The 14,685-nt window shown below is 40.9% G+C and overlaps 1 protein-coding gene across 4 annotated transcripts in view; it reads right to left on the reverse strand.

Annotated features, from left to right (window-relative positions):
• Window positions 1-13,413, reverse strand: part of col6a3 (collagen, type VI, alpha 3) — a 30,861-nt gene extending 17,448 nt beyond the window's left edge. For 3 of the 4 annotated variants that reach the window (XM_077727652.1, XM_077727651.1, XM_077727650.1), the window contains exons 1-6: window positions 13,225-13,413; window positions 9,346-9,430; window positions 6,624-7,217; window positions 5,698-6,291; window positions 5,010-5,618; window positions 4,083-4,673 (exon numbers count right to left, since the gene is read on the reverse strand). In XM_077727652.1, coding sequence (XP_077583778.1) covers window positions 4,083-4,673; window positions 5,010-5,618; window positions 5,698-6,291; window positions 6,624-7,217; window positions 9,346-9,430 — 2,473 coding nt within the window. In that variant the 5' untranslated portion in view covers window positions 13,225-13,413. The remainder of the gene's footprint in view (window positions 1-4,082; window positions 4,674-5,009; window positions 5,619-5,697; window positions 6,292-6,623; window positions 7,218-9,345; window positions 9,431-13,224) is intronic. The other variant, XM_077727654.1, reaches the window with a different exon arrangement.
• Window positions 13,414-14,685: the final 1,272 nt, after the last annotated feature.

Raw genomic sequence — 14,685 nt, forward strand, 5'->3', positions numbered from 1 at the left:
AAAACCCCCCCTTTCTTACCAATAGAGGGCGTATGTCTGGTTGTGTCGTCAACATCTCTCAACATTGCTTTGATGGATTCCTGAACACTTGGCAGATCGGTAAAGCTCGTAATAGAAAAATAGTGGTTTGGTGTATTAGAGATGTTTTGCATTTCCAATATATCTGCATTGTTGGTTCCAATGGAGAATGTTTTAATGCCATTCTCTTTGAGTGACCGAGCTGGTCCTCTTACATCATCTCTGGATCTGCCACCACTAAACACAAACAGATATTGAGGGACCTGCGATGCGCTTCGGCCCCCAACCGAAGCTGCAAAGACGTTGTCTCTGACAAACTCTAGTGCTTTGCCAAGGTATAGGGGTCTGCCATACTTATGCCCTATGGTTCGTATTGAATTGAGCAGATCATTCTTTGATGAATAAGAATTCAAGTAGAAATTGACAGTGGCATTCCGATTGTACTGAACGACAGCCACCTGGTCTCTGTCATCAAGGCTCAAGTTTTCAGCCAATTGTTCAATAAATTGTCGAATGGCTTCAAAGCCATTTCGTGAGTCATATGAGCCATCAATCAGAAACACTATGTCTTTTTTCCTTGATTCTGCAGTAAAGAAAAACATTAAAGTAAGAATGTCAGTTATAGTTACGAACTGCTAAGCAAGAAAATCTTTTTTTTTTTGATCTTCGTTAGTTGAAAATACTCTTGTCATTAATATGGAATCAAATCCACAAAGAACAGCTTACCAAAACGTTCCACTGGTGTGGACTGTTCTATTTGGTGGTCTGGCTCCTTAAGTATTGACAAAACATCTTCCTTAGCATTACGTAGCTCTTTATAATCACTTACAGAAAGTGCATATTTTGCATTATGAGACATGGTCTGAAGTTCTAGGGTGTCAGCATTCGCTGTTCCAATGGCAATTATGATCACACCAATCTCTTTCAGCATTCTGACAGGCTCTCTTACATCATCTGCTGATCGTTCATTGCTTAGCACAACAAGGATTTGTGGAACACCTTGTGGGAATCTACTACCCGCATTAGGGGTAAAGATATGCTCCCTCAAATATTTGATTGCTGCGCCAATGTTATTTGGAGAACCGCCCTTGTGACTTAGACTTCTTATTGCATCAACAACAGCATCCACTGAGGAAAAGTGGCCCAGGTCAAAGTTAATCTGTGCAGTGTTGCTGTACTGAACCACAGCCACTTGGTCATTGTTTCCATGGATATGAAGGTGTGCCACTATCCCAAGAACAAAATCCTTAATAACTTGGAATCTTGTTCCAGATCTATCAGATCCATCCAGTAAAAATACGATGTCCCGTCTCATGGAATCTGTAACCATATGGGCAACAGAAACATTGAATAGTTGTGTGGATGATGTACAGATGGACGGACTTAGGTTGAATAGGAAGAATGGGTGGGTGTGTTAGTTATATGTTTGTACATAGTATGTTCGGGGGGTTTCGATAGTTAGGTCTGTCATTTGCTTACCAGATACAGTTTGAGGCTTTGATCTGGTCTGCCGGGGTATTCTCTTTACAAAAGAAACTATCTGCTGGTTGATTCTCCCAATATCCTCAAATTGTGGCACAGTAAAGGCATATGATGGTACATGTGCAATGTTTTGCAGCTCGAGTAAATCTGAATTTTTAGTGCCCACGCAGAAGGCGACAACTTGATCCTGTTTAAGAGCTGTGGCAATGCTCGTGACCTCGTCTTGAGATTTACCCCCACACAAAAGAATCAATATTTGAGGCACACCATCTTTATGCCGACTCCCAGAGGACTCTGTGAAAGTATTGGACCTCACATATTCCAGAGCAGCCCCAGTGTTGAGGCGCCTGCCACCTTTGTGTTTCAACTGCTCAACAGCAGTGAGAATATCTTGTAAATCGGCATAAGTGTTGAAATGAAATTGCATTTGTGAATCGGTGCTATACTGGACCACAGAGACCTGGTCTCTGTTCCCACCAACGCTGAGTGTTTTGACCACTTCTTTAATGAAGCTTTTAATGGCTGGGAATGCACCCAAAGTTTCATCCGAACCATCCAACAGAAACACAATGTCTCTTTGTGCAGACTCTTGTTCCACTATAGAAAAAAAAAAACCTTGTTAAGGATAAAAAACAACAACCACAATTTATAAATTGACGTCATTTACATGCTTGTCAGCTTGATTTTTATAGATACATTTTTCAAGCTAGTGATGTGTTTGAAAACAAGAAGAGGCAAAGAACACCCTCTGTCAAGTGAAAGAAAGTTACAACCTTTGATAAAGAAGACTCGCATCAAATGTGAATTCGATGTCAATGATGCAATAATCATTGGCTCAAGAAAGAGCAACAGAAAGGGAAACAATGTTGAGCTCTCAAGAGAATGCTCTCCAGAAAAAACGTTAGGTGAACCATACAGTAAAACAAGCGAAATTTCTCTGATGGAGAAACTTTAAGCAATATGAAGCTGCTCAAGAGATTTTTCCAGACTTTGATGCAATTCCCTTGGAATTTCAAAAAATATCAAATTCCAAGAAAAGGAAATTCAGGGGTAATTCTTACCTATGGAAGGTTCAAGCAGTTTTCCCACCTGGACAAAAGAGACTAATTCTTGTTGGATGGATAAAAGTTCGCCAAAAACAGGCAGATTAAAAATATACGAGGAAGAGGAGGAAATTTTTTCTAACTCTTCTTGTTTAGCGTTTTTCATCCCGATAGCAAAAGACAGAACACCATTTTTATGGAGGTCAGCTGCAGCCCCTGAAATGTCGTCACCTGAGTCACCTCCGGTTAATAAAAAAAGAATCTGAGGGACCTTATGGACAACTCTGCTTCCTGAGGCAGTGTTGAAAAGGAAATCCCGCACAAATTCAAGCGCAGCACCTGTGTTCCTCTGTTTCCCTCCTTTATGTCGCAGGCTTCTAACAGCATAGATGATGTCCCGTTTGGAACTATGAGCCATCAAGTTGAAATAAATGCTGGTGTCGTCACTATACTGAAGGACGGCCACTCGGACCTTATCGTCGTCAATGTCTAGCTCTTCCACCATTCTTCTGATGAATTCCCGAATCGCCGGTAATCCATTTCTTGAGTCATCAGAACCGTCGACAAGGAATACTATGTCCCTTTTAGTGCGGCCTGTGTCAAGCATGTGAATACATATAAAGATCTTTCAGAGACAGCAGATGTGCAGAGAATGGAAAGTGAAACCCTTGGTTTTTGCTTCGTGTTTGAAACTAATGAAAGATTTGTGTTGAGAAAGTTTCTTTTTGAAAAGCTAAGATACAGAAAACAGTCTTATGTATCAAGAAGAGGGTCGATATCACAATACCTTATGCAAAATATGTCTCGATACAATTGAACAAAATAATTTAGCTTCATGAAAGCATGTTATGATGGAAATCTTACCTATTACATCATGTGTTGTGGATTCTGTGGCGTCTTTATTTGCATAGAGTGTGGCAATAAGCTTAGATTGGATAGAGGGTAACTCAGTAATATGAGTGACTTTATATGTGAAAGCAGGTTCAAAGGCAACCTTTTCCAAGTCAGAAAAGTCCATATCCCCCACTCCAACCCCCAAAGTCACAATGCCGTGATCCTTGAGCGCAAGAGCTGGGCTGCTCACGTCATCGGTGGATGGGTTGGTAGCAAGAAGGATCAAAATTTGCGGCACACCCTCTAGTCTCCTGCTGCCAGAGGAGGAAGTAAAGACGCTGTGTCTCACAAACTGCATTGCAGCTCCAACATTAAGGTGCTTTCCACCTCCACCATGGCTTAAGTTATCAATGGCATTCATAACATCACTCTTGGTCTTGTAAGAGTTTAGATAGAAGTTGACATGTGCCTTATCCGCAAATTGAATCACAGACACCCTGTCTTGGTTCTCACTGACATACAGACTTTCCAGTATGCTCTTAAGAAAAACTTTAATGTCTGAAAAGCTGTTTATGGTGTTTTCAGAGGAATCCAGTAAGAACACAATGTCCCTTTTTACAGCTTGACCTTGTACTATAATTGGGAAACATATGCATATTTGGTGAACCCTGGATCAAAAAGCAGGAAAAAATAGTTATTTCTTACCTTGCTGTAGGACGATGTTGAGTTGATCTGCCGGAAGGCTCACGTAGGTATTCAGCTTTTGAGGCACAGTATCAAGTTCGCTAAATTCCTTTACTTTGAAAGCAAAGGAAGGGTTGTGTGAAATCTCCTCAATCTGCCTTTGGTCTGCATCCTTGACTCCAACGCCAAAGGGCACAACCCCCTGAGTTTTCAATTCACCGGCAGGCTCTCTCACATTATCCCTGGATCTGCCTCCAGTCAGAACGATCAAAAACTGTGGAACACTCCGCGACCGGCGGCTGCCATGTGAATCGGACAAGATAGTGTCCCGCATGAACTTCAGAGCTGAACCTGTGTTGAGACTGCGTCCTCCGGCCAGTGTCATTTGACTGACTGCACGTATCACCTCCTCTTTGGTCTGATAGGTGTTCAGATAGAAATTGGGAGTTGGACTTTCACTGTGCTGAACCACTGCAACTCGCACTTTGTCACTCCCGATGTCCAGTGGTTGAATGACTTTAAGGATAAAATCCCGGACGTAATTGAAGTCTGGCCGAACAGAATCGGTTCCATCAATAAGGAAGGCGACATCTCTTTCCACTCCAGCAACCGCTGTGAAAAACAAGTAATAGGAAAAAATAACTTAGGTGTGTGTAGAAGTTCTATTTTTCTTCTTGCTGACAAGGTGGGTTATTTGTAGATTAGTAAAAAGACAATCCTTTCCAAGTTTCAAAATCATAGTTGAGCAGCAACAGTTTCAGCTACCCGTATCCGTTAAAATATGCATGAGTATACTTATAAATGCCAGTTGACTTTTCCAATTGAGTATCTATGCTCCTATTTTTTTAATAAATTACTTTAGTGCCTCTATTATCAGGTACAGAATTTTTTTGTCCAGATATCATTTCAATGTGTTTGCAAAGTATGTGTTAAATGCGAAAAACTTACCAGTTTCTTCTTCGGTAGCGCCGACCACTGTTATTAACTTTGGCATGATTTGTTCTGCCATTGCCGGTAAATAGGAGAAACTTGGCTCATGGTAAGCCAAGTCTGGGACAAAGGCAACTGTTTGCAGCACTGCCTGGTCTGCTTGTCCTGAACTGACCACAAAGGTCAGAACTCCTCCGAGAGCTAGCTTATCTGCCACACTCTTCATCTCATCTTGAGCAGGACCTCCTGTGATGAGGACCAACACCTGCTGTACTCCTTGCCTCTTGCGTGAGCCGGTTCCTGGAGTGAACATGTTGCGCAGGGCGTATTCCATGGCAGCACCCGTATTTAATACAGAGCCTCCCGTCAGTCTGAGTTGAGAGATTCTGTTTACTACATCTTCCCTATCGCGTGCCGTGTTGAGATAAAATTCAATTTTTGGCTGCTCAGCAAACTGCATCAGGCCAATTTGGACCTGATCGGGTCTGACATCTAGTTGATTGACCACATTAATCATGAAGTCTCGCACATATGGAAAGTTGTTGCTGCCAATGTAGTTAGAGCCATCTACAAGGAAGACAATGTCTCTGACCACACTTTGGGTCTGCACCGTTGTTATTTCCACCACTGAGGAAAAGCAGAAGAAAAAAAACACATTGAAATGTTCTTGAAATGAATATGGATAAAACCTATGGATGTGCCCTACCTGGCTCAGTCGGCTCTTCAGTCACAAAGATGCCGGCAAGAGTAGAAAGCGGATTAATGATTATCCTTGGGTTGCGTAGTATCATGCGGAAGTCCCTCATCATGAAAATGACACTCTCGTCAAAGACAATCTCTTTTAGTTCTTGCTCATCTGCGGTCTTGGAACCGGCAGCCATGGTCAGTACGCCCATTTGCTGCAGAGCCCTGGCTGGACCCCTGACATCATCAGCAGACTTTTTGGTGGTCATTAGGAGAATAAGCTGCGGAACGCCTTGTCGAAGGCGACTGCCTTTTTCGGGTCGAATCATCTCAGTCCTGACAAAGTCCAGGGCAGCGCCGATGTTAATTGTCTGCCCCGGTCTTGGTTTGATTCGACCCAGCGCAGCCATTAGCTCATCTCTAGTTCCGTAAGAGTTGAGGTCTATCTCCACCCGGGGGGAATTGCTGAACTGGGCCACACCCACTTGAACACCACCTGGGCCTATGGGCATGATGTTGACGAACCTCCGGATGAACTCACGTATGGAGTTGATGATGGTGGCACCCATTGTGCTGTCAAGGAGGAAAATGATGTCTCTTGGTTCAACAGCCACAACTGATGAGGAAAGAAAATAGATTAGTAGTACAAATGAAATTCAACTAGTGAGAAGTTCACCTTTTAATGCTAAGCAAATGTCTGAATTTCCATTTAAAGCATTAATTGTTTCCTTTTATTTCAATGGGTCACCATGTACAGAACCTAACAATCCCTAAAGGCTATAAGTATCATTATTATTACCCATTAATTTTCAGATTTCCTTTTCTACTGGAAAAACCTAAAACTAATAAAAATAAAAAATAAATATTTCAAAGGCAAATGTTATATACCTTCGGGCTTTAGATTTCTCAAAAGCCTCTCATCCCCACAATTACAGAAAAGTGACCTACCTTCTGTGAACTCATTCTGTACTATAATGGAGCGACCGATCACACCCTGAAGCAATGGCGACAGCTGGTCACCCATGCCTGCCACTGATCTGAAATCAGGGGCCGACAGGACAAAAGACTCATGGGTAGCCACTGCTTCCAAATCTGCCATGGCGGTGTTACCGATGGCCAGGGCGAGAGTGATAACTCCGGCCCTCTTTAGGGCCCGGTCGCCAGCCCCGGTATCATCAGTGGATGGCCCAGCACTGATAACGACCACCATTTGGGGTATGCCCTCCTCTGCCCTGCCCCCGGTGGACTGGCTCAAAAGATTTTGGGCTACTTCCAAGGCTCGGCCCAAGTTAGATTCGGGACTCCCTGTGTACGTAAGTTCCTTTATAGCCTCCAGGACCGAAGCTTTGCTCTCATGTGTACTGAGATAGAACTTAATTTCGGGGTCGGCATGGTACAGGGCTAAGGCCACCCGAACGGTCTCTCTGCCAACATCGAGGGGCTCAACAATTCTCAACGCCAAATCACGAACATATTCAAAGTTCGCTGCTCCAACGTTCTGTGATCCATCGATTAAGAGTACAAGGTCTGCGGAATCTTGCGCTTTAAGGAGGGAGAGACAAACAGAAGAAAATGGAACTTGTGAAAGGGTTAACAGTGAAAAAGTGGGGAAAGGATCTAAGGTGTCAAGTCACATTCAGTGTGGACAAGTCATTGCAAAAACATTATGCTGCATGTAGGCTGAACCACGGAAATTTGCACAAGGCATTCCAAGTATTACCCAAGTTTATTAGTTTATTACGTATGATTTAGCTTTTGGGTCATTTGGTTTGAATTGTAGCAAAGGATTTTTCAAATTATATTGTTTCATGTTTTATTTATCTATTGGTGTTGCCGAGGTTTTGTTTAGCAGACTTATTATTACAGTATTAATGGTTTCAGTTGTTAATGAAACTTGCTTTGCCTTTAAGTCTAAAAAAATGGATACAAAGAAATTGTTGAAAAACCAATGAGTTTACCTAAACTAAAATTATTATAGTTTGATAGTTGTATTTGATGTCAAACCTCAGCAAGTAAAATGAAGAACTTAGTTTCTTATCTCTTGCAACACTTCTGGAGGAGAATTTGTAATACAAATATGATATTCAATCAATGTGGACCAAATGTCCCGGAATAATGACATCCTAAAATAACTAAATAAAAATACTTTATAGTCCCTTGAGACTATGTTGATGATAACGTTTAAAAGGTGTTTCTTGAACAAACCCAATGGTGTCAGCCAACCATGCAGTCTCGTGTTACAGACCTCAGATAACTTGACCAGTAATGACCCGTCCGCTCATTCTTTTGTGTGCTGAAGTTTGTACTTTTTTGACCATTACAAAATCGTCGTCTTTTCACTATCAATGACCATTTCTCTCTCATTGAGAAAAGTTCATTTCAAACTCTGTATTCAAAATTTGGTTTGGGTGAACCGGGGTTCTCAATTGACTTGTTTTTAGTACTTCCTCAGCAGGATAAGAATGGAGTCAAGGCGGATTCATCACTGTCTTAGATACAAAACATCACATACTTTTATAAACACACTATTAAAAACATTGACACATCTTGATGGATAAAGGTGAACATGTAAACATACAAGCAGGTGGTGTTGGTGAGTGGTTAGAAATTGTTAGAAGGTTACTTATTGGTGTAGAAGCTGTGATACATGATGTGCAATTGTGTAATTGACAGTCATTTGTGTACAGTTTTTGAGCACTTAAGCCTCAATTTAAACCCATCTAGTGTCAGGAATCATATATATTTTTGTGCCACTTAAATTTGATCCCATGATTTCTGTGGGTTAAAGTTTCTCAGTTAGAAAATGGATTAGGCTAATTATGAGATTGGTAATTACTCCATGAAGGTAATGTAAATAAGATCAATTCAATGTTTTTCAATTCTGACATTATTTGTTGCGTGTAGGCTCTCAATCACATGCATCTAAGTGAATTTCTAAATGTGGGCATAACAAGTGATGTTAGGTTTGTAGATCATATAAGGTTACTGTGGGTAAAGTGTATCTGATTGTGCGTTAATGGTAAAACAGTCAGCCACATGTGCAGCGGAGTCCATCTGGCACATGTGGACACATTAGTATGGTAGTGGACGACCGTCCCATTTTATTACCTGTCCCTCCTCTAGCCTCGGGAGCTTCATTCGGCATCCGCACACCCCCAAACTGTCCCATTGTGTCGCAAAGCCTTACCACTAAATCTTGGATAAGATACCTTTAAGCCAGAAAAGACCCTACGCTGTACACGTGAGTTTTAGGATATTTGCTAGCAATCTCCCTGAGCTCCCAGTCCACAGCATCCAGAACCCCCACCGCGAACACCTCCACGCCGGCCAAGCGGAGCACTTGCGCCGGCTCGGCCACGTCGTCTTGCGAGCGGTCTTCAGTTAGCACGATTAACACCTGCGCCACTCCCTCAGTGGCCCGGGAAAAGTTATCGCTGGAGTTGCTTTTAAAAGACTCCTTGAAATATCTCAAATGAGTATAGAACATCCGCTTCAAAGTCAAATAGTGGACATTGTTTGTATGATTTCTTGAGAGAGATATTTTTCTTGGTCTAAACACGATAGAGCTTACCACCTAATTCCACATCTAGCTAGATTGGCTGGATTTTTTCAAAAACTGTAAGAAAAATGTCAGGGTCACAGTCACGAATGCTTTTGCAGTTCAACTTACCTTCCTGAGCGTCGGTTTTCAGGAGAAATCCTGAAAACAAGACCCCTAGAATGGCACAAAGCGGTATCAACCGCAACCTCGTCATCTACAAAAGAAACCAGAAAGAAAAATTTAAATAACATAAAAAAGCTGAGTATGCAACACACTTTTTAATTACATGAAACATTTTTATACATTAAACGTTGCTTGCATACATCATGGCATGTTTGGAGTTTGAATTGCATGTTAAATCATCAGGTAGTATTTTACCTCCAAAATGTAATGTCATTTTTAACATATTTAACACAGTTGTGCTAGAACGAGTTTTGCATTGAAAGCCGATGCAAAGGCCAAGTTCAAATTAAAGCCAATAGACAATTTTGTGCATTCACATAGTACATACATATACATGTTTTTGTTGCTGTATTCAGAGAAACCCCACAGTTTTTTTATTGAAGTTTTTTTTATATAAATAGAAAAACCAATGCTGCCATAGAGAACTATAGAAATGCCACACAGAAAAGCTCAAACCGCACATACCGAAACTCTCTCGCTATGAGGCAACAGTTCTGACCACTCTCTGCTGTCTCAGAAAAATACATGTTTGCAAAAATATCAAACAATGGTTTTGCGTATGTGTGATGACATAATGTAAGTGATCTGTTATGTAAGATGCTGGCTAAGACTAATTTACCATGACCATCAGGCAAATGAGTACTTGCAGAGCACGATTCTCTAGACTCTAACTAGTAAAAAGTGACTGTTAAGGCAGGATTGGAATGGACCACACACAAATTTACACAATTACTCACCCTGATTGGAAGAGACCGCACACATAACGTCACACTTAACTGTAGCAAAATGTTATTAAAGCTGTGCTTAGTGATTAATTGGCGCTGAAAACAAGCACTAAAATTGACCCAATATGCTTGGGTTTCTATTAAAAATGGTCAAACTCCAGTATGAATTGTCTTGATGTTAATAGGTCAAAGTGACCTGAACTTTTACGCCTATTTTTTTTAGAATATAACTTTCACTTTGACTTCTGCTTCTAAATTTAGTGATGCAAATCTTTTTGGAGAATGGCAAAGTACAAGGTCAGGAATTTGTCAGCAATTACTACTTTCCAAAATGGCTAACTTCCTGTTTAATTTCAGGCATGTCTGCCATTGTAGACTTATTCAGCCAATATTATGTCATTTGCCAGAAAATATTATAATAAACAAAATTCCAGGGAAACCTCTGCACTGCCCTATAAGGAAGAAATTGTTGCTGCGGCTTTCTTAGAAGTATTTGACACACCCAGTGATTTATTCCATTCATTAAAGTTAAAAGCTTTTTCTTCCTGGATTTTTTCCCCAACATAAACATGCAGAATTCCCGCAGTTTTGCTTTTTTCTTAATATTTCCTAACTCATATATGCTTGACACCCTTTTGCATAGAACAACATGACGTCACGTCTGCTGGAGATTTTACTGCTTAACTTTTACATTTTTTTTCTCTTCTTGCTTAAGTTCATATTCCAGCTGTCTTTGTGCCTCCTCAATTTATAGCATTCACATCCTCCAATTGCAATGTGATTTTAATCATCCACGGATTTCCATATCTTTCAACACAGATTTTATACAACCTTAAATATTGAGCATCATACCAGCATATACAGGAACCACAAGGAAAAATCAGCTTTGAAAGTGCCATTTTAGGGGTGCTTGTGCGAAACTCTATAAATTGTGGTAGCTTTTTTTTTTACTAGGAAGTTCTCTCCTTACATATTGCACATACCAGCAACCACTACTGACTCTGAGGCTAAACATGAGCTATTAACTTTTTGGGACTTTATGGAGAAACAAAGTGGGGTGAAAGGTCTCTTTTGTTATTTATACACCACGAATGATATACTGTAACTCCACACTGCCACCTCTCGACAAAATGCAAAGGCATGAAACAACTCCAAGTTCAAGTCCAGCCTCTCAGCAGGAGGATGTGACTTGCAGAGGAGAGGAGGCTCCATGATAAAGTTACAAGCTCGGAGGAGAGTTTTCAACACAGCTGCTTTATGTTAGACTGTCTGACAGGGAGCAGATGTGCATGGGCTGCATTACGTTGCCCATCGTATACCTTCATGTTGGCCCACAGATCAGAATCGTGACAATTGGCACAAGGTGGCAACATGGACAACAACCAATATACTGACAAAGACATTTAAAAACCTGACATGTGATTCTAATTTGGTATTTTCACCAACTGACAGCTCACATTTAAAGTGGTCGTTGTTGATTTACACCCATCCCAATTACAGATAGCCTCTGCCGTAAAAAATACAGAAGCTTTCAGAATGTTCCAAGTTTCTGCACATCTGTGCCACATCATGGAAAAAAAAATAGCAAGCACACATGAGAGAGTGGAATAACCATTAAACAGGCTGATTTATACCGTATTTCTTCAAATCCTTTGTTAAGGATACTTTTGCCAGAAACAATACGAGCAATCCAAGAGGGGGGTTCCACTAAATTATCTGAGCTCAATAGACAGCAATGTGTTCGTCTTTCTAGAATTTATTTATCTTAAGTCATTGTAAAACTATGTGCTGTTTAAACTTGAGTTTGAGCATAACTGAACAGACTGCAAAGTAGACTCTAACCATAATATAAAAAAATGGAAGCTAACATACAAATAGTCTTGAATCAATTTATGACAATGAATATTAAAATTAGGCTCAATTGCAGTCATTCAAAAATTTTCAACACTGCTAGGTCACTAGATGGGAGAGCCTATCCCAGCTGACCTCAGGCGACAGGAGGTCTACAACCTAAACTGGTCTTCAGTCAATTGTAGGGCACACACAAAGACAGATAAGCAGTTGCAGCTCTAATCATGCTGCCACTGAGGGGGAATCGATCACACACTGTCATTCCCCCTCATAGTACTCTTCTTTCTCCTCTGAACACGGCTCATCTGGCCAGTTGTGTGGAAAGAAATTTCTTCACATTCTCTTGTTCATTGGTCGAAAGAGAGAGAGAGAGAGAAAGAGAGGAAGGTGTGGTTTTAGGCTACTGCTTAGTGGAAACAACTTGGCCATCCCAAAAGACTTCTCCAACTGAGGGGTTTGTGTAACCTCGATGTTTCCCCAAAACATTTCTTTTAAGGGGAAATGTAATAAAAAAAAAATATATATAACGAGATACGACTAATCACTTCCACAATTGGTGAATTTTGCAGTTATAAAAATGGAATAGAAAAATTCTAAATGAAAAATTCAGATTTTTGTACCGCTAATGGACTGTTTCATATGAAATTCACATAACATAAGGGGGTGTGGTTATCGCTTCAGCTTTACAGTTCTAAGATCGAGGGTTCGTTACCAGGTGTGGTCGTGTGCGACGTTTGCACGTTCTCCTTGCTTGCGTGGGTTTTCTCCGGATACTCCGGTTTCCTCCAACATCCCCAAAATGTGCACCATAGCCTGGTTGAACACTCTAAATTGGTCTTTGTGGGACTTGGATTTGGCTGGTCACCAATTCAGGTGTCCACTGCCTGGTGCCCAAGGTCAGCTGGGATAGGCTCCAGCACCCCCTACAACCCGTGTGAGTATAAGCAGTCCAGATAATGAATGAATAACCGAAGGGTTGACTAAAACGATTCATGAGGTGTGCCGTTTAGTCATCAAAAAGTACGGTGAAAGTTCACTTTTAAATGGGCCAATTTTCACCTAAATAGTACCAGTGGACAATTTGGACACACCTACTCATGCAACAGAAAACCAGCTCAACATCCCTCTGAGACCAGCTTTTCTACTCACCTTTTGGCCCTCTGCAGTTTGAGCTACATAAATCAGTCAACCCTGGGATTATAACATGTATCATATACGTTGTATCATACAAACATGTTTCAAAGCTTACCCTGAGTGGATGCAGTGGGTTCTCCACACTCTTCTTAGGTGCAAGAAAAAAAAGCCTATTAGTTGTAAATGTCAGCAAGCAGTCATTATCTTCTTGGTAAGGTCCGAAAAGGGGGGAAAAGTGTTTTAGGACAGGCCGGCAGGCAGGCAGTCACCCTCCCGGTCTCGACCTAGAGGAGCTGTGGCGCCGAGTTCGATGTTGGGATGGGACAAATTTCCAAACTCTTGGAATTCTGCCGCCTCACTCGATTCTTCCCTCCCACTTCTCTCTGAAGGAAAAAGAGGAAGGGGGGTGAGGACTAAATGAAAAGCAGACACATACTGTAGCCCTGTTTGGTCTGGATCTGAAGGCAGTGAGATCACCAATTTCTTTCTCCTTTACTTGTCATCTCTACTGTCTCTACCAACTTTCCACACGCTGCACAAAAAGCTGTTTGTTTGCATTTTACTTTCATTCCTACCTTTCTAACACATTGTTTGGCTTTTTGCATCCCGTTGACTTTCACACAAACTTCAAGAAAAAAAGCATAGTCCTCCACTCTCTTCTTGTGCCGTCAGTGCCTGTGATTGACTGGGGTCCAAATGGTTTATTATACAAACACTAAAGCTCAAGATATGCTATAACATATAACAACAATTATTGAAAGATTTTTGGCCAGTTTGAAGGCCAATTCTTCTCTTTCCTCCCCTTCTTCAGTTCCAAGCTAACCTGGGGTCTTAATCAGAGACACTGTTAGAAAACACATTGTTGGCTATTTTCTTTTCAAAATCTTACACCATAATTACTGCCTTTCTTCTTTTTGTGAAAGTATCCCTCATTTATTTTTATTCATTCATTGCCCAAGTAGAATAGATGAAGAATATTAATATGATGCTACTTTGGTATGAATTCCAAGTTTGTAGAGATTGTTGTTTGGTGACAATAGGAAGAAAAAAAATAATGGCTTTATAATGATAGTTTATAGTGTAGCATAAGGGGCCAGGTTGAGTTCATTGTAATGTAGCGTATATGCCACCAAGCCTTAGTGGCAAGCGTTAATGAGCACACAGTTAACACAAATGGTAATTGCGGTGTAACATTTAATGAGGTGCTAATTATTGAATACATATTTACACCACATTATGTTGGCCTCAGAGTGAGTGTGTAGTTGAGGCACGCGACCTGTCAACTATAGGACTGTTTGCCTTATAGGTGTGAAACACTGACATGTTTCCTTTAGGAGTAAAAAGGTTCAATATTATTCTTGGATGAATTAGAACCCGCAGAGGGACCAACACAAGCTGTATATGAGTGAGTTGGTCTTGTAGCACAGCCATAAAATCTCATTTGTAAATGTAGGGCACTCAATAAAACAACACTAACTAAAACTTACACACACAAAAATAAAATACACCATTTTAAAAGCAAACAACGGTAGTTACAAAAATTAACGTGACATTAGGAAAACAGTTCAACAGAATT

Source organism: Stigmatopora nigra, chromosome 11 (genome assembly GCF_051989575.1).
Source record: "Stigmatopora nigra isolate UIUO_SnigA chromosome 11, RoL_Snig_1.1, whole genome shotgun sequence".
NCBI classification, from domain to species: Eukaryota; Metazoa; Chordata; class Actinopteri; order Syngnathiformes; family Syngnathidae; genus Stigmatopora; species Stigmatopora nigra.